A 19757-nucleotide genomic window follows, 5' to 3' on the forward strand; every position below is an offset into this window, starting at 1 on the left:
CCCCCCGCCTGTGGAATGCCCTGCCCCTGTCTCTCCGTGTGAACGACTCTGTTGATTCTTTTAAAACGCAGCTTAAGACATTTTTATTTCGTCAAGCTTTTAGTTAAATGTTTTACTGTTTTTTTTCAGCTGTTTTTACTGTTTTTATTAATGAGTTGTTATTATTTTATTTCATTTTAAGCTTTTATTTTTTATTGTTGTACAGCACTTTGTGATTGTATCTATGATAAGTGCTATATAAATAAAGTTTACTTACTTACTTACTTACTTCTGGGAAAAAAAAGTTGCTCACCCCTACTTTATCATGATGTACTATATATAGACTGTCAAGTCTACAGTCCCAACATTAAACTGATTATCAACCCACATGGACACAATTATGAACACTTTGTTTTCTTAAATAATTAAATAAAATAGGCCTAACAGGCACATTTTTATCTCTTAAAATTGACCAGAAAGTACATCTGACAGTTTTTTTCCTACTTCTTTAACTCAACATCAAGAACCATAGCTTACATATATACAGTAATAAAATGATTACCGGTAGTTTATTTATTTTGGGGTATCATATGAACTCTAAATACTTGCAAAAATTTCATAAGTTAAAGCCAAATAAAGATACTATGCAGTAATTTAATTTTTTTAATTGATTTTCATAACCTTTTTGCTAACATGCTTCATTGTGACAATGAAGCATGAGCTTCTGAGTTGCAAAGTGTAGAAAAAAACAGGATTTGAAGAAACACGATAAAAATAAAGACTGAACTAGTGGTCATTTTTAGCTCTGAAAGAAGGGACACTGATGGAACAGTCTTGGTCTCTATTTTTGGGTCGCAGCTATGACCCAGCCTTGAAAGTCCTATCTGGGTCAGAGTATTCCCTCACGAGTCCAGCTCATTGTTATATGACACCAAACTCGTGATGTACCATGCCACGTCTTTTCAACATAGAACTGGTTGATCCACATCTAAAGAATGTGTTTGTGCAAGTCTGCTGCTCTATGCCCTGCCTCTTGCTGGGAATAAAACCGCAAAATATTTCAGGGAAGCAGCTTCTCAAGCAGGAAATAGCTCTAGCTGACAGACTGAGCTCTAACAGAGCTGATTATCATATAAAGTGTTCACAGCTGAAAATATCAATTCAGCAGCAAATATAACCAGTTGAAACGTCATTGTTAATGTGTCACTTATCAGTGATGGACTTTGATTGGGTTCACTGAGTTTTTCTTTGACGTGATTACTGGAATTTTCCAGGTGAGACCAGTTCCACATCAACAGAACTGGTTTTACAACAAACACGCCACCCAAGTTTCAACTCAGCTTTCTCGAAAGGTACCAAGGCCTTCAGAAAACCTACATCCAGTAATGTAATGATGTATGTAATTTATGCTGCTGTTTGATTTTGTTTACAGAATGGAGCTTGTGAAACATTCAGGTGGCTGCCACTGTGGGGCTGTGAGATTTGAAGTCTGGAGCTCACCCGACCTTCATGTTTTTCATTGCAAGTATGTACGACATAAATGTCAGGATCTTAACATTTTGTTTAAAAAAGTTTAATTTCAAAAGCCAATGATTAATAAAAACCTTCGTTTTGTTTTCCTAGCTGTAGCATTTGCACCAAGAAACAAAACCATCATTTTATTGTTCCAAAAAGTCGCTTTACACTCTTACAGGTAAGAAACTCACCCTTAAATTCATTATTATTTAATGAAATGTTAAAGAAAAAAGACTTCTTCAGTCCGAGGAGCTGCAATAAACTCAGTCTTATAAATAGCACCTTCTCAGAGTGGATCAACCAGTTTGTTGTTGACATCCAAAACCAGCGGCTCACATGGTCAAGGAGGACCATCAGCCTAACAATGGATCATTAGCACACTGATGACTGCTTGCTATTCACAGGAGGCTGAGTGATACTAGCAATCACAGCATTGTAAGAGGGGGACAGTTGAACCCGGAGGTCTCCACCCCTGTTTAATGATGGACGATTTCTTTTCACAAAGATCCTTTACTCCTCTCTCAAACCATTGTTCCTCTCTATCAAGGATGTGAACATCTTCATCCCTGAATGAGTGACTGCTGGCATGGTGAGGAGTGTAGACCACAGAGTCCTGGCCTGATGACGTTGATCTTCTGTGCTGGGCCATCCTTTTGGCCAGTGGTTGTTTAGTTTCCCCGATGTAAGACTGATCACAGCCCTCCTGACACTGAACAGCATACACAATATTACTGTTTGTGCTGGAGGACTGGATCTTTGGGATGAACCAGCCTTTGTCGTAATGTACAAAGTATTTTGGGGTTTAAAAGCCACTGGGACATTGTGTTTAGAAAATAAACGTCTCAGTTTCTCTTCTACTTCCGCAACATATAGTATGACCACTGGTCTGAGTTCCTCCTTTTCACCTGATGACTGACTGGAGTTCTGTTTGGGTTTCTTCTCTGCTTTCAGGAAGGCCCAGTTAGGATATCCACATTGCTCTAGAGCCTGTCTTGTGTGGGATTTCTCCTTCTGCCTGGCTCCTGAGTTAGTGGGAACGCTGTCTGCTCGGTGGTACAGAGTCCTGATGACTCCTAACTTGTGCTCCAAAGGGTGATGGGAGTCAAACTGCAAATACTGGTCTGTGTGGGTGGGTTTGTGGTACACCTCAGTTTGCAAATGTCCACTATCAGAGACTGAGACCTCACAGTCCAAGAAAGCCCACTTTTTTTTTCATTCAACCTTTATTTAGACAGGTAAATCCCATTGAGCCTCGAGGACTCATTTACAAGAGAGACCTGATTCAACAAAGAATGATGACAACAATGGACAACAGCAACATCAATAAACAGTTATAAAAAGTCATACTAACTACATTTTTTTTTTTAACAAATAGGATGGCTAAAAGAAAAAGGTAACAAAAAAACAGCTAGATTCTAAGGCGAATGTAGAAAACTAAAAACAGGAACATGTCTGCATTGATTCCTGCCAGGAGTCCAACAGATTCTTAAAGCTACTTAGAGAGGTCAAGGTCGAGAGCTTCAAATGTTTTTGTAAGGTATTCCAGGAAACAGGAGCAGAGTAGGAAAAGGCGCTCTTGCCTAGTTTGGTCCTCATTGAGGGAACACTGCAGGTAATAATGTCCTGAGAGCGCACGCTGTAGCTGCACTCACGCAGAGACATATAGGAGGAGATGTATGAAGGCAGCAGACCAAGAAGTGATTTAAAGATGAAAATGTACCAGTGGGAGAGTCTGCGTGAAGTTAATGATGTCCAGTTAACCAGTGAATACAGGGTGCAGTGGTGGGTACGATAATCACAGCCAGTTATGAATCTTAGTGCACCATGATAGACAGCATCCAACATCTGCAGGGTTCTTGTAGGAGCGTTCATGTAAATAATGTCACCGTAATCAATGGAGGGAAGGAAAGTCACGGATACAAGGTGTTTCCTAGCATTCAGATAGACAGGATCTGCTTCTGAAAAAGAAACCCAGTTTAACTTTCAGTTTCTTTACCAAGTTTTCCACGTGAAGCGTAAAAGAGAGATGCGAGTCGACCAAGATACCCAAATATTTATAGGAATCAACAAACTCAATCGGGACACCATTTGAGGATAAAATCAGAGGAAGAACTGCTGGGACCAACTTCCTATTTGAAAAAAGCATCCATTTGGTTTTGTCGGCATTTAGGACAAGTTTGAGGCGGAACAAATCTGTCTGCATGTAGTTGAATGCAGATTTCAAAAGCTGGAAAGCCTTAGCAACAGTTTTAGCTCGACAATAAACAACTGTGTCATCAGCATAGAAATGTATGGATGCATTAGGGATGTTTTTACCTACATTATGTATGTAGATTGTAAAGAGGGTGGGTCCTAAGACTGAGCCTTGTGGTACACCATTGTTGACTGTTAAATAACTGGAGGAAGTAAGAACTTGCCATTTTTTTACATCTTCTCGTGTGAACTTGATGTATTTATCCACAGAGTTGATGTGGTCAGTAAAATGTTGGACTTCCTGTGATTTAATTTTAACCCAGGTGTTGTCAACATACCTTAACCCATGACTTGGTGGTGTCCCTGAAAAGGACGTCAAGGCTCTCTTTTCTACCTCCTCCATGTACAGGTTGGCAACAATAGGAGAAACTGGAGACCCCATAGCACACCCATGTTTCTGCCTATAATATTGCTCCCCATATGTGAAGTAGGTTGACTGCAGGCACAGTTTCAAGAGTTGACACAGTTGTTCTGTGGAAAGCGTGGTCCTGCTGCTCAGAGTGGTGTCTGATTTTAATCTTAAACTGACCACCTCTACTGCATCATCAACAGGAATGCACGTAAAGAGTGATGTGACATCAAAAGAGACCATTGTTTCATCAGTCTCCATGATGACATCCCTCACCTTATCCACAAAGTCCATGGTGTTCTGTATGTGGTGTTCTGAGCTGCCAACTAAAGGGACGAGTACAGACGCCAGATATTTGGAAACATTGTAAGTGACAGAGTTAATCATGCTAATGATTGGTCTTAAAGGTACACCTTGTTTGTGGATTTTAGGTAAACCATACAGACTAGGTGTGGCCTCCCCTGGGTACAGTCTGTGGTACAGAATACGGTCAATAGCCTTGTCCTGCTCCAAACATTTTCAGGCAATGTATCAACTTCTTCTTGTAGCCACTTCCTGGATCTCTTTTCAGTGGCTCATAAGTGGTTAAATCACTAAGGAGTGTCATAACTTTCTCATGATAGTCTTTCTGGTTCAAAATCACTGTGCACCTTCCTTTGTCTGCTGGGAGAATGATGATGTTTTTGTCCTTGCTAAGAGTGGTGAGTGCATCCCTCTCCTCTCTACTGATGTTGGAAGGTGGTGGTTTGGCATTGCTGAGGCAGGATGAAACTTTGTTCCTAGGTTGTTCTCCTTCAAACTCTGTAATTTCAGATTCAGCAAGTTTCAACAAGTTTTTAATTTTTTAATCCTTCCAGAGGACCTGATTCAATTTTGTTAGTACCAATATTTGTTTAAAATACATTATTGCCAATAACTATTGGGAATGCCCTGTGATGGACTGGAAACCTGTCCAGGGTGTCCCGCCTCTCGCAGTGACCGCTGGATATGGCAGTGACCCCCGCAACTCGATAAGGAAGAAGCGGGTAAAGATGATGAATGGATGGAACTTTTGGGAATCAACACCATCTGTCTGTTAGCCAGTCATGAACCAATGGATGGACTTTGAGAAAACACTCTTTAGATAAACATTTATAACAATTAACCTTTGGAGTCAACCCAATTCAAGATGGCCACTACATCTAATCAACATTAGCCAACACAAAAAATGGCTATAACTCAATTAATATTATAGATGTAGAGCTAAAATTTGGTGTGGTAGTAGCTGAACCCCAACAATTAGTCTAAATGTGACATCTCACAATATCACATTACTTAAAATGGCTTCAACTGATTTTAGGCTAAAACTCAGGAATGAAAGGCTGCAGGGGATATGCATTCCTTCAAGGAATGCTACCCTTTTTAAATTTAACAGTAAAAAGTGGTTGTCTTTGTCTCCTCAGGGCTTGGACAACCTGACTACATACAGCTTTAATACTCATGTGGCTAAACACACCTTCTGTAAAACCTGTGGAGTTCAGAGTTTCTACATGCCACGATCCAACCCCGATGGATACGGTACAACCCCACCCACCCATTTCCACCTCCCAAGCACTGCTAGAACACATTTACACCGGTCTCATATGCTGCAAACTTGTTTTGCAACACAGCTGAGTTAGTTCCAACAAATTCTAACGTGCTTACTGCAAATTAACTGAACCGGTTTAGTTTTTATTTCTCTTCTGTGATGAGTTAGAACACAAAGCTGGGCCTGTCCTCTGTCATTAGTGCTCACAAAACCAAGCTGCCACTAAAATATGTGAAAATGTTTTTTTTGCTGTCAATAAGCAAATTAATAATATGTTTTGTTCCTCTGGTTGATTTTTTCCCCCTGAAGGTGTTGCTCCTCACTGTCTGGATCCAGGTTCTGTGCGCAGTGTGACGGTGGAGACATTCGACGGGGAGCGGTGGGAGGAAAGCATGAAGGCTCACAACAGCATCAGAGACATGTCTAAACCTGGAGAGGACATGCAGCAGAAATAACACCAACTGTGATCGACTACTCAAACTTTTCTTTAATTAGCATTTCCTTAGAAAAATGTACACAGTAACAATCAAAAATAGTTTTTATACAGAGCTCTGACTTAAAACAAGTCACAAAAAGACTTTTACTCAGTGTACCAAAAATAAAATCAGTGTCAGCTTTGATAAAAGTGCCTTTGAAAATATTCACAGAAATATAAAAAGCAGGCTGAAAGTTCAGCAAACTTTTAGTAGAACTTCAGATTCTTCAGCTCTTGTGGAATCTCTTGGAACGTGTTGATGAACATGTACCGGGAGAAGGCGATGTAGAGGTACCGAAACCATAAAAGCTGTGAGCGATGACGCATCATGGCGGCCTAGCAAAGAAAGAGACATAACTCAGAACATGACGTGAAGATGTCAGACAGTTATTTGGAAAAACTTGATTCCTTCTGGGTGTTTTCACTTCCTGTAGACAATGTTTTATGTAAAACATCAGCAAAGTGTTCATGTTTTGATCATCTTTTGTCTGGACTACAGCAATTCTTTATTTGTACACTAAAATAAGCCGTTCCTTCTTTGGCTTCCTGTTTGTTACATGATTGATTTCAAGATTTTACTGGTAGTTTTCAAAGCTCTACATGAGCTAACCCCAGTTTATTTAAAATAACTTTTTCACATCATACTTCAGGAAGACTACTCAGGTCTAGAAGATCATGAATGTTCCACAAATCAAACCCAGAAGCTGAGGACGTTCAGTTCTGTGGGCCTGAACCGAAAACCCATTAGTTTTCATATAATCACAGCTTCACATGAAATTCTATTGAGTTTGTTTTTGTTTTAAAGTGAAACTGTCTCTTTTAGTTTCCCTTTCTAGTTTCTTTAAAAGACATTTAATAATATGATTCGTTTTTATTGAAATGATGTTTTAAATGTGCCTTATAAATAAACTTGCAGTGACACAAAGTCAGAACCTAACTCACATTATCTCTGTTGGACTTTATTTAAATTCCCTGCTCTTCACCCTTGAAAAGTTTAGTGTATAAAGTGTAATGTAACTGTGTAAAAGTAGACGATGTGTCTTGTCAGTAAAGCTGAACACACTGAGCCTTACTCTGGCCTGTTTGTAGCCCCGTGAGCCGACAACACAGCAGAGACGTGAGGGCAGAAGACAGCTGAGGGGAATCTCCAGGAAGGAGATGAACTTCCTGAAAAGGCCGACCGTCACCAGAGAGAGCAGCACACAGTCTGAGGGTAGAAACACACACACCACGTCGGGAGGTCATTTTGACAAGTGAACATGGCGACAGTAGGCAGCTAACTAAGCTAATTCCCACACAAAGTGCACAGGAATTATTTTTATTATGTAAGAAGAAGTCTTTTTCGTTTTACAGGAGATGGAAGTAAAAATGGAAGTCATACAAGTTGGTTAGGTCTGGACTCACACTGGTTTTATAACTGCCAGGAAAAAAAGACATTAAAACTAACAAACACCTAAACTGACATTTACAAAGGCTCACAACCCCAACTCTGATGAAGTTGGAATGATGTATGGAATGCAAACAAGTAAATAATAAATAAATAAATGCACACAGTGTGATTTTCAAACCATTAAACATAGTAAACATAAATGTTTTAACTAAGAAATTAGGTACCAATACACCCTCATACCATCAGAGAGGCCGACTTTTTAAGTGTGTGCTGATAAGACAGATGGTCCTTCTTTTTAGTGCAGAGGACATGGTGTTCATGGTTTACAAATAATAATAAAAAAGATTCATTCGACCACAGAAAAGTTTGACATTTCACCTCAGTCCATTTTAAATCAGCTTTGCCTCAGAAGATGGTGGCATTTCTGGATGGTGTTTACATTCAGCTTGGTAGAACTAACTGGTATTTGTGGAAGTGTTCCTGAGCCTTTCAGTCTCGCCCTCTGAGCTCACAGATTCTTCATTTCTTTTGACAACATTATGAAATGTATTTAATGGGATATTTAAAGTCTGCCCAATTTTCTGTTGGAAACATTTTACTGATCCACTATTAAAAAAAAGTTTTTCACAGACTGGTGAACCTCTGCCAACCTTTACTTCTGAGGCTCTGCCTCTCTAAAACATTCTTTTTATACTCAGTCCTCTGACTCAAAATGGAAGAAGCAGGTAAAAGATAATGGATGGATGGATGTCCACACATTTTGAGATGTGTTTTAGTCATAACATCCAACATAACCAGATTTTTTCACTAAAACAATTACAATTTCTTAGTTTAAACATTTGATATGTTTACAATGTTCTATAGTAAATAAAATATGGGTTCATGAGGTTTCCACATCATAGCCTTCTGTTTTTATCGACACAATTCAGACTCGGGGTTGTATTAACTAAAGCTGATGATTCAAATTTCTTCATGCTTCAGGTAGAAGATCAAATGTTTTTGATCAGATGAGGGCGCTAAAGATTCACAAAATAACCAATATGAGGCAATCTTCATAGCTGTGGAAGGTTTGGATTTAAAATAACTCACTCATCAGACAAAAAAGGGTTGTTTTTGTCAAACTTACCTTTGGGCACTCCTCCTGTGGAAGCCAGATGTCTGTGATGGAAAAAACAGTGTAGAATAGTTAATGTGTTGCTTAACTTTTACTGTTTAGTACATATAGTACAGCAACTTTGTTCTTACATCTCTAACTATAATCTGCTGGTGCAAATATCTCTTTATGATTTATTAATTACTGTGAGTGGAAGTTCAAGTTTTCCAAACACTATGTCGATATGTACCAATATGTTGATGAAAATAAAGATCCAAACCCCGAGATGCAGAGAATCGAGCACCCCCCCCCCCCCTCCAGCCTTGCGGGAATCATGAGATGTGATTTGAAGACTCACGTAAACAAATGAGACTCGCAGACTAACAGGAAGCCAAACCAGGAAGAAATTAAAGGCCTGGGATTCCTTGAACACACAATGCTCGCCGCCTCTCATGCCAGAGTTTTAAATTCAGGTTAAGTTGAGCAATGACAAAGTTGTTTGTCACATTACAATTCACAAGATATTTTTCTAACAGACAAGGACAACATTGTTCACCATTGAGGAATAAAAGAAAGCAGCTAGCAGCCTAAGTGATATTCAAGTGTACATTAGGACTATGTTCACGTCTCAAATATTTCTTTAAACTAGCTCTCTTTAAGCCGTCGGGGCGACCTCTCCAAAACGGAGCTGCCCCCCCCCCCCCCAACCCCCCAGCACTTCAGGGACAGGATTTACGGCTGCTCGCTGGGATCAGAGCCCAGAGCCTCAGAGGACTCTGTTTGGATGACCTCTCAGCTATGTAACGGAGCAGTTCTGAAAAACATGCTGTGTGTGTGTGTGAGAGAGAGTGAGTAAAAAGGCATTTGGAAGATGGCTGTTGTCCTGAGTCCAGTTTTTCTGCATTTTCCTGGAAAGTATTTTGCTGCTATGGAGCAGGCTGGTTTCAATGATTCAGCCACAGAGTCTCTCTGAGGATGGCGTCTCCAGGTTGTTAGATCAAAAAACAAAACGTCACACTGATGGAAAAGCTTTTCTTCACCTGACAGCTTTATTGATGGCTACGTGATTGGCGTGGCCACTCACTCCTCTTCCATCGAACGTCAGCACCTGAAACAACAAACACTCTCACATCATGGCCGAGAACCAAGAACTGCACTGCCTCAAAATAAATAAATAAAAGAATTATGAAGAAGAAGAATGTAGGGTTAGTATTTGGAGAAGATCTTTCAGTCAACAATATTTAAAAGAATTTTTCTCTGTGAATACTTTAAGACCAGAGGAGGAAACAAGTCGGGAACAAAAATCCGGTCAAAGGGAGAACAAAACACACGCTGGTGCTCCAGTAGATTCTGCCATGACTCTGTTTTTACTAAATGTAATGCCCTGATCTTAATAATTTATAAGAAACTTGTGAAAAATGAATTTATGCTGAGATTAAAGCAGTGCTTCTCAATTAACTTCTGTTACGCGCCCCCAGGAAGAAGTAAACATTTCGAGCCCCCCCCCCAACTCTCTGCCGCAACTGTAAATAGTATAATTTGTCTATAAAATTGTTATAAGTACACCTCTACATAGCATTGCATCCATATCAACATAAAATTTAAAAAAGATAGAAATATATTTTATTTAGATAGGGCGGGGGGCGGGGGTCCTCCCCCAGAAATTTTTTTGAATAAAGTAGATGCCATTTCCTGCATCCTGGTGTATTTTAATGTTTGTTTAACATCTAGTTTTACCTACATAAGTAAACACTTGGAACACCTTGGGATTTCCCCGGAGGAGCTGGTCCAAGTGGCTGGGGAGAGGGAAGTCTGGGCCTCTCTACTTAGGCTGCTACCCCCACGGATGGATAGAAGTAAACACTTGATTCAGTAACTATTTTAGAGCTAATGGCACAACAAGAAGTAACCTGACCAACAGCTGATTCAATGAATTAAAAATATATTCAAAGGTGACGATTTGATGCCCAAATCAAAATTAAATGTCTTTAACTTAGTTGACTTCAAATGTAATAAGATTATCAGTGAATGTTTGCAACAAAGGATTTACTGATTATAACAAATATTCCTTCAAGAAACCTCCTAATTTAAATCCTAAAACCATAATGACATCTGCTCATTCTAAATTTGTCAAATGACCTAAATCTCCTAAAGTGAAGGAGAATGATTTTAAAATAATAAATAAGATATATCCTGTAGCCATGTTTCTGCAAAGAATATTTAAATTTGATGTTGATTTTTGTGCCTTTTGTAAATCAGAAGATGAATCCCTCGAATATGTTTTTTTCATGTCAATACAAAGTGTTTGGTCAAACATCAGAAACTGGATTAATCTCAAACTTAACATTCTTTCTTTTGATGCTGATTCCATTTTACTTTATGTAGATAACTTAAGCTCAGCTTTCTCTGATGCCATTAATATAGTTGTACTTATAGCAAAGTACCACGTTCACTGTAGTAAGAGGAGAGATAATAATCCATCCTTCCTTTTTAATGAACAATTTGAAGTCATAATATTCTTCATTAAGTAGATCAAAAGTCTGCAAAACTGCTAAAATCATCTCACAACAGATACAAACTTATTGTTTTAATTTAAAACAACGTTTCTCAAGAAAAAAAAACAGACGAGCTTGTCAGCAGGTAAGGGGCGTTTACCTTCGGGACAAATTGAGGTCGTCGATTGGTCAGTTACTGACACGCCTTCTGAATTGATTGACAGGTCGCACCGTCGAGGATCCGATTGAAAAAACAAACAAACAAAAAAAAAAAAAACGAGAGCTACAGCAGCTGCTGGGAGGAGGCGGGGCTACACAAATGCAGCGGAGGCGCAGCAGTTTCTGTGCAGCGCAGCGCTCCAAGTAAAGCAGGAGATAACCAGATATTCTGCTTGTGCCCTCACAGCCCTGGGACCCTTAAGCCCCTTATCCACGGGGCTTTTTGGTACTCCTATGTAACTAGTTGTGGCCGATTGCATGTTTTATCAACAATGCCTCTAGTGGCGGAACCCACCCCATTTTTGGGACCTAAATCTCTGAGGTCCCAGGTCTGGTTCTTGTAGGGTCTAGATGTGACATCAGCGCACTGTAGGTCACTGATTGGTCAGGGGGCGTATTCATTGGTGGAGGGCGGAGATTCAGTCTTCCACCGGAAATCACAATCCACCATTTTCTTTTTCACCCGCATAACAGACAACAAGAAATCGGAGGAGCTTATTTTGGAATATTTTATAAGGTAAAACAAATAATCATGGCACAACCGTGGTCGAATGCTGAAGTTCAGGCATTTCTCTGTTTGCTGGCCGATGAACAAGTGCAGCGCGAGCTAGATGGAACGAAACGAAATGAAAAGATTTTTCAAGAGGTGTCTGCGCAGATGGCGGTGCAGGGCTTCCATCGCACACCAAAGCAAAGAGGAAAGCTTAAAAAACTAATAGCTGATGGTGAGTGTATTTTATTTACTTTAAGCATATTTCCTTTTCCTCATGCAACCGTTTCTTTGCGTTTTCTGAAAGTACTCTGAACAAACGAGGCTGACTCGGTTACGTCGTTATTAGTTAGCATCATTGCTAACTGTACTCTGTTGCTGTTTTTCCACTCTTATTTTGATGCAGAAAGTCCCACTGAACATGAAGGTTCGCCAGATTCTGCTTTTGACTGTCCAATCCTCCCCGCTTCTGACCCTTCCGGACCACACCAGCTCCGAGTACATCCACACCACCGGGCAACACGCAGCAGAGCGGCACCAAACAGCACCCGTTACTAGGTAAGAAGAAGCAACAATCGTGTTTAACATCACATTGATCATGTCGATATGAATGTTGTTTTGTTTTTGTTGTAAAACACCTTGCATGTATTCAAACTACTTGTTTATTCAGTTGTAATGGATAAATGTTAAATTTTTTTGTTGTTAAATTTAGTTATTCATTTATTACTTAAACTTTCATTTATGAAGTTTATTATTGAAATTATACAGGGTGTAGTGATTTTTGTTCAGATTAACGATGCTCTGTTCTTTTTCTAAATTAGCACAAACCGTTGTAAATGACTACATGTAGTTTATTTATGCCCACCTGCTTACTATCATTAAAGTACTAGACTGCTTTATGAACAGAATCATTTCTGATCTTGTGAACAAACACCTTTTGAAATTAGCAGGAACTTTAATGTAAATAATTTATTTAAAAACTCTACCTGTACTTGATCATCTAACAGCCATTTTCTTGTGTGTTATTCCTAGGCAATAGAAAGCGCAGATCAACAAGTGCAGCAGAGAGCTTTGTTTCTGTGCATACAGAACAAGAGGAGATGAACCGGAAGCAGAGAGAGAAACACTTCCATTTTATTTGTGAGGATGCCAACAAGGCAAGGCAAGAAGAAGCTGCAGCAGCGAGGAAGCAGGAGAAGGCAATTAGGAGGGAGGAGATGGCCTTGAGGAGAGAGGAAGCAGATCTTCGCAGAGAGGAAGCAGCACAGCGAAGGCAGGAGGCTGAACAGAGTGCTGCTTTCAGTCAGGCACTCCTTGGGGTGCTGGAATCCATTGTCCGTTCCATGGCAAACAGACATGTTTAAAAATATTTAGAGTAGATCATAGTTGATCTATAGAAATGTAGTTCCTGCAAGGTAAGCCCACAAATAGCCAAACGTAGCTTGTTAAGTTTGCATATATAATTAGTGTATAATTGGTTTTTTTGTACAGGTCTTTATTTCTAGTAAAAGAAACATTTTCAAGTCTTGAGCTTCCATCTGATCATCAAAAGTGAAGTGCTTACAGTGTTTTTTTACGTCAATAGTGTAGGATAAGTGAAGTAATTGTTTTTTTACCTGTAACAATGCTGGTGAAGATTCTCAGTTATCCTTGACACGGCAAATCCCCCCCAAAACAGATAAAAACAAAACCACAGGACTTTTTTTAAAACTGAAGACGTTTCGCTAATCATCCGAGGAGCACTCACAATTCAATGAAAAAAGGAATATGGGATTAAAGTTATAAAGCTGTGGTGTTCTGTAAGCTTGCTGGAGATTGATCTGCATGCGCCAGTCTCCATAATACAAGCTTACGGCACACCACAGCTTTATAACTTGAATCACACTCCTCGTTTCATTCAATTGAGAAAGAGCCTCGGATGAGAAGTGATACATCTTCAGTTACAAATAAAGTCCAGTATTTTTATTTATGTATTTTTTTTGGTTTTATCTGTAATGAGTACTGAAAAACGTAACCATAATACAGAATGTCTATGTGTTGTAAATGAACATTGCAGTGGAGTTAAAAAGGTGTAGGACTTGTGTAATCTACGTTTACAATCCTCCTCATTCAGGAGGTTTTCAGTCATTGCATGTCAAACACCTCGGCCATGATGTCCATCTTGTGGATCCAGCAGCTTCTGCATCTTTTTCACCCAAGGTCAAAAATTCTCTCCACGACTTTCACTGTGGTACAAAGGAGCACTAACTTAATATTGCTTAACAGCACTTCAATCATGAAGATAATTTGCGACAGTCTTACAAGGGATCTGAAGTCGTCTCTGGCTGAAGACATATATATATATATAAATATTAAAATAGATTAATGTATATATGCATAAACAAATATAAAGTTCTTGTTGCAGGTTTTGGTTCTTTGTTAAAAACAAAAATTAAGGAGTATACAGTTTTTCTAAAACTACAGCCGCTAAAAAACGCAGCATATGTGATAGAAGCACAGCGGCAGTGTTTGTTTAGCCATTTTTACACGAACCTGGTAATAAGGCATGTCTGTACATTAAAAAAACAAGAATAATTATTAATCCATGTTTATTTTCAAATCAACACTTTAACGTTCACTTGTATCTAAGGAAGGCTGGGGAGGTAAAAAAAAAGATTAAGGGGTGGAATTAGGATAAGTTACAGCTCATGAGGTACTCCATCAGAGCATCTCTGACACCTCGGCCCTGCTCTCCATCTTGCGGGACAGCGACCAGGACGGGCTGTGCGGCTGGTTCTGCTCCAAGTTCACGGAGGTCATCCATTTTGGTTGTGTGTTGTTTTCCAGCTCTTCTTCTAATACATGTTAGTGGTGCTTAGAAAAGAGCTTAATGTAGCACTACCGCCACCAGCTGATATTAATAATCCGCCCACTAGAGGTGAACAATCCGCCCACTAAACGGGAACTATAGGCAAAGTGGAGACACAAAAATAGAGGTCCCACTAGAACCGGACACAACAGGCTACAACAAGAACCAGACCTGTGGATACCAGGCTTTAGAGATCATGGGTCCCTGGGCAGTTGCCCATATGGTTAATCCGGCCTTGGCTGGACCTGGACCTCAGAGCAGCAGAGAAGTTGCAACCAGCGCAAGAGCGAGCGGTGTGTGTTTGTCCTTGTTTATGCTACTTTGTGAGGCCCATTTTTCCAACTTATACTGCATTGTGAGGACCAACTGCTCCTTATGGGGCCCAAAGCCCGGGCCCCATAAGAAGAAGTCTCGTTGGTGGGTTAGGGGCTAGGTTTAGGACTAAGGCGTGAATTGAGGATGTGTTAGGTTTAGGGTTAGGTATGTACTGGTAATGGTTAGGTTAAGGATAAAGGTCATGGTTAGGCTATAGAAATGAATGAAAAATGAATGGAAGTCAATGCAAAGGCCCCATAAAGATAGCAAAACAAACCTGTGTGTGTGCGTGTGTGTGTGTGTGCGTGTGGTTGTGTTGGTGGGTCCAGTGGAACGCGCTCACAAGAGAAGAACCTGACAATTGTTTAATGACATAAAATATATTTTGTTAGCAAAGAATCGAGTCCTAACATTTATTAAACATTACTTCTGTATTAAAAAACATCAAAATTGTGCTTTGCCAAAACAAAACAAAACAAACAAAAAAAAAAACGTTAAAGTGAAATTGGGGCAGGTAACTAACGTGTGCTGCGGGTGACGAGCGTCACCAGCTGCTCAGCAGCAGAGGGAAGCGACACGGTTCAATCATGGCTCCTCAAACGACAAGACAGACATATTTGTTCATAACTTTATTATTATTAAAACTGAGAGTTGCCGGATTTTAGCAAACAGTTGTCGAACGCACCCTGACAAAATGAGAATGGTGCAAAAAAAAAAAAGAGGGAGAAAAAAAAAAAAAAACTCCCTGCCGCAAAATGTTCCTCGGGGTCACATACGCCCCACCTGGCATTGCTCCGGGCCCCCCCAGGGGGGGCGCGCCCCACTATATGAGAAGGACTGGATTAAAGGAATGCATATTGCCTGCCACCTTTTATAATGAGTTCATCTTATGTTGAGAAATGATGCCCTTATAGATGTTTTGGTCAAACCTTTAAAATAATGTTATGCACAATCTCATGTCATATGGCAATGCCTTGTATACCGTATTTTCCACCGTACACGTCACAATGCCCTATAAGTCGCATCAGTCCAAATATGTCTAATAAAGTGAAAAAATCCATAAATACGTTGCTTCGCCGTATACGTCACATCTATTATGCGTCACCGTTGACAAGCCGGAAATGTGGGGTGAACCCATAAATGTGGGCAGGTGTACCAAAAATCGATTGGCTGCCAAATGGCAGCCGCGGGAGCATACATGGGAGGACTTTAACAAGAATTTAACCAGATTAACACCTAAAAACAATTATTTGTTTGCTCGAAATTATAGTAAAGTTATGTCTCAGTCTAACTTTTCCTTAATAAATGCACTTTGATGGTCAAATTAGCTGTATTTCAAAAGCCGATATGCGGAAGTAGGAATGCTACATTTCTTCGAAATTTAACAAGATTAAGACTTAAAAACAATTATTTGTTTGCTCGAAATTATAGTAAAGGTGTGTCTCAGTCTAACTTTTGCTTAATAAATGCACTTTGACGGTCAAATCAGCTGCATTTTCAAAAGCAGATACACGGAAACATAAACGCGCAGAGGGCAATTCGGTCCATTTCTTCAAAATTTAACAAGATAACCACCTGCCTAAAAACAATTATTTGTTTGCTCGATTTTATAGTAAAGGTGTGTCTCAGTTGAACTTTTACTTAATAAATGCATTTTGACAGTCAAATCAGTTGCATTTCGTCGGGGCGGGCGAGCAGTGCAGCAAAATGAAGCTGATTCGGTTGCTCCAGGCAGATGACGGTGGCAGGCTATGACAAGCCGATTGTGTTATTAATACTCACTTTTACCTATTACATGATACAACGGCACGCCTCACTACTAGAGTGCCATCTAGTGGCTGAAAATGGTAGTGTTCAATTTTTTTCAGTCAGAATACGGTCATATCTCAGCCAAAAATTGGTTTATAAATATGGGAAAAAAAAAACAAATATGTCACTTCGACCTATAAATTGCAGGGCTTGCAAATTATGTAAAAAAAACTGTGACTTATCACTGATTAGTCTCTTTAGAATGATTTGTTCAATCAGCCTTGTAGAGTTCTAGTAGAGTGCTGTATGAATGGGTAAATGAGGGCACAAATTGTAGTGTAAAGAGCTTTGAGTATCTTGATAAGATAGAAAGGCGCTATATAAGTACAGTCCATTTACCATTTACCTATAGACTGAAAAATACAGTAATTTATTAGCACTTGGAGTAAAACCAGTCAAAGTTATTATCTGCACACTGTTAAAGTTGTTTTTGTTTGGCTGTTGTGGCCAACTTGTTGATGTTGATGAAGACACAAGCACTTTTGGTGGTGGGCGATAGCACAAGGCAGGCTAACGAAGCAATATTATTACTTTCAGACACAAAACCTGAACTTATCTTGTGTTTCTGTGTCATTTCCTGCCTAACAGATGGTTATTTCTGAGGAACACATTTCAGGCCTTCTTTTGGATTAGAAATATTTTTAGCAGCTGACAGGATGGGTGGAGAAGATTTGTTTGTTTGTCGTCTTTAACAATAACAAGAGTATCAAACACTTACCATAAAGACTATATTTGACCCTTGCCTCTGTGCTTTATTGCTCTTTTAGCCGTTGCTGAACTAGACCAGATAAAAAAAATAGTTTGGGTCTAAATTTATCCCATTTCCATTAGCTAATCATTCAGAACTGCACAGCAGATGATAAGAATCTGAGTGTAAACAGCAAAACTGGATTAAATTGTTCTGCTGCAGCAGAGACCATTTCCTCTGGTGGCCAGGAGGCTAAAAATGCAGCCAGGGGTGGACTTCAAGAGATATCAGATGAAAGGGATTATTACACAGACCACAGTGAAAACGGGACGATGAACTGGAATGGCCGACACAAAACAATGAACTGGTTTCTCCCACAGAGCAGATGGGAAACTGTGTTAATAACAAACAGGAAGTGGCAGAACTGGTGTTGGAACATACCATGTTGATGGAGTGAGCTGAGATGTACTGGACTACTGCGGAGGAGATTAATGAGACGCTCCATTCTGCTGTGGGATCATCCGGAAGGTTTCTGGGGGGGGAAGAAGAGGCTTAAGACATTGATTTTTTTTTTAAAGGTACAAGTTGTTTATCATATCTTTGTTTGTAATCTGGGCAGCACGGTGGCGTAACTGGTAGAGCTGCTGCCTCTCAGCGAGCAGGTCCCTGGTTCAAACCCCGGTCCAGGGGCCTTTCTGGGTGGAGTTTGCATGTTCTCTCCGTGCATGCGTGGGTTTTCTCCGGGTACTCCGGTTTCCTCCCACAGACCAAAAACATGCATGTTAGGCTGATTGGTAACTCTAAATTGTCCCTAGGTGTGAGTGAGAGAGTGAATGTTTGTTTGTCTCGTTTGTCTCTATGTGGCCCTGTGATGGACTTGCGACCCGTCCAGGGTGTACCCCGCCCCTCGCACAGTGATTGCTGGACATGGGCACCAGCGACCCCCGTGACCCAAAATGGAATAAACGGGTAAAGAAAATGGATGGATGGATGTTTGTAATCTCACCAGAACAGTCATGATGCCAAAAGGTGAAGGCAGGCAATAAAAGTTTCTTTGTGTTTATCTGTTAGCAAAATATGTTATGAGTCGCTTGATGGATTTGAATGAACTTCTCAAAAAAAAAATAAAAAAATGGAGTGATTGGATTTGTATATACGGTTGATTAATTTTTGGAGTCAATCCAATCCAAAATGGTTGCCACGGCCAACTGACTTTAAAAACACAAGAATGGCTACAACTCAATTATTTTTTATAGATATTAACCTAAAATTTGGCTGCGTTTTAGCTGAGACTCAACCATAAAGCATACTCTCAAAATAGATTAAAAATTTAATATTTTTATCTTGCCATTTAAGAGACAACACTGTCTTTCTGTTAACAAAATATCTAAAGAACCCCTGCTCAGATTTAATAAAAACTTAAAGGAAATAATCATTGAATATAAATCCATCACTGACATTTTTTTGAACCAATCCAATTCAAGATGGCCACCACAGCCAACTAACCTTAGAAAACACAAACATGACTATAATCCAGACAGTTTTGCAGATAGTGTGCTCAGATTTGGTGTGATGGTACTACTGTGATAGTGCTACTCATTGCATGAGATATTTCCTTAAAACTTTAACATTAACTGTTGGAGTCAACCCTGTTGGTTATCAAAATATCTCATGAACCACTGGATGGTTTAAAACCTAAATCCTTGTTTTATATGATTATGTGTTAATCATTTTAGACCTTTTGGACTGTTTCAGGAAGACTAGGTAATAAATTTTAATGCTTTAAACTATAAAATACATATTTTAACTACTGGTTACTAATTGTTCAAAAGCAATACTTTTCTGTGTATGAGATACTAATCCCAAACTGGGGAAATTACAAATGCATAACAAACAAAAACTCTGACCTTGGGAGGTTAATCAAACTTTCAGAAAGGGATCTCTGAATACAGGTCCTTCTCAAAAAATTAGCATATTGTGATAAAGGTCATTATTTTCCATAATGTAATGATAAAAATGAAACTTTCATATATTTCAGATTCATTGCACACCAACTGAAATATTTCAGGTCTTTAATTGTTTTAATACTGATGATTATGGCATACAGCTCATGAAAACCCAAAATGCCTGTCTCAAAAAATTAGCATATCATGAAAAGGTTCTCTAAACAAGCTATTAACCTAACCATCTGAATCAACGACGTAACTCTAAACACCTGCAAAAGATTCCTGAGGCTTTTAAAAACTCCCAGCCTTGTTCATTACTCAAAACC

At 39.5% G+C, this 19757-nt stretch overlaps 2 protein-coding genes across 2 annotated transcripts in view; one reads left to right on the plus strand and one right to left on the minus strand.

The window, feature by feature from the left end:
- The first annotated feature begins 1271 nt into the window (after positions 1-1271).
- Positions 1272-6481, plus strand: cenpv (centromere protein V). The gene is made up of 5 exons (XM_037688034.1): positions 1272-1331; positions 1412-1504; positions 1603-1672; positions 5539-5653; positions 5973-6481. Exons 2-5 carry the CDS (start codon positions 1413-1415, stop codon positions 6116-6118), a joined length of 423 nt encoding a protein of 140 aa, XP_037543962.1. The 5' UTR covers positions 1272-1331; position 1412; the 3' UTR covers positions 6119-6481.
- pigl (phosphatidylinositol glycan anchor biosynthesis, class L) overlaps positions 6279-19757 on the minus strand; it is a 22521-nt gene continuing 9042 nt past the window's right edge. Inside the window, exons 3-7 of the mRNA XM_037688033.1 lie at positions 17927-18017; positions 9662-9729; positions 8655-8686; positions 7212-7345; positions 6279-6474 (exon numbers count right to left, since the gene is read on the minus strand). Of these exons, the coding sequence (XP_037543961.1) occupies positions 6346-6474; positions 7212-7345; positions 8655-8686; positions 9662-9729; positions 17927-18017 (454 nt within the window). The 3' untranslated portion in view covers positions 6279-6345. The remainder of the gene's footprint in view (positions 6475-7211; positions 7346-8654; positions 8687-9661; positions 9730-17926; positions 18018-19757) is intronic.

Source organism: Nematolebias whitei, chromosome 14, assembly GCF_014905685.2.
Source record: "Nematolebias whitei isolate Nwh7 chromosome 14, NemWhi1, whole genome shotgun sequence".
Taxonomy (NCBI): Eukaryota; Metazoa; Chordata; class Actinopteri; order Cyprinodontiformes; family Rivulidae; genus Nematolebias; species Nematolebias whitei.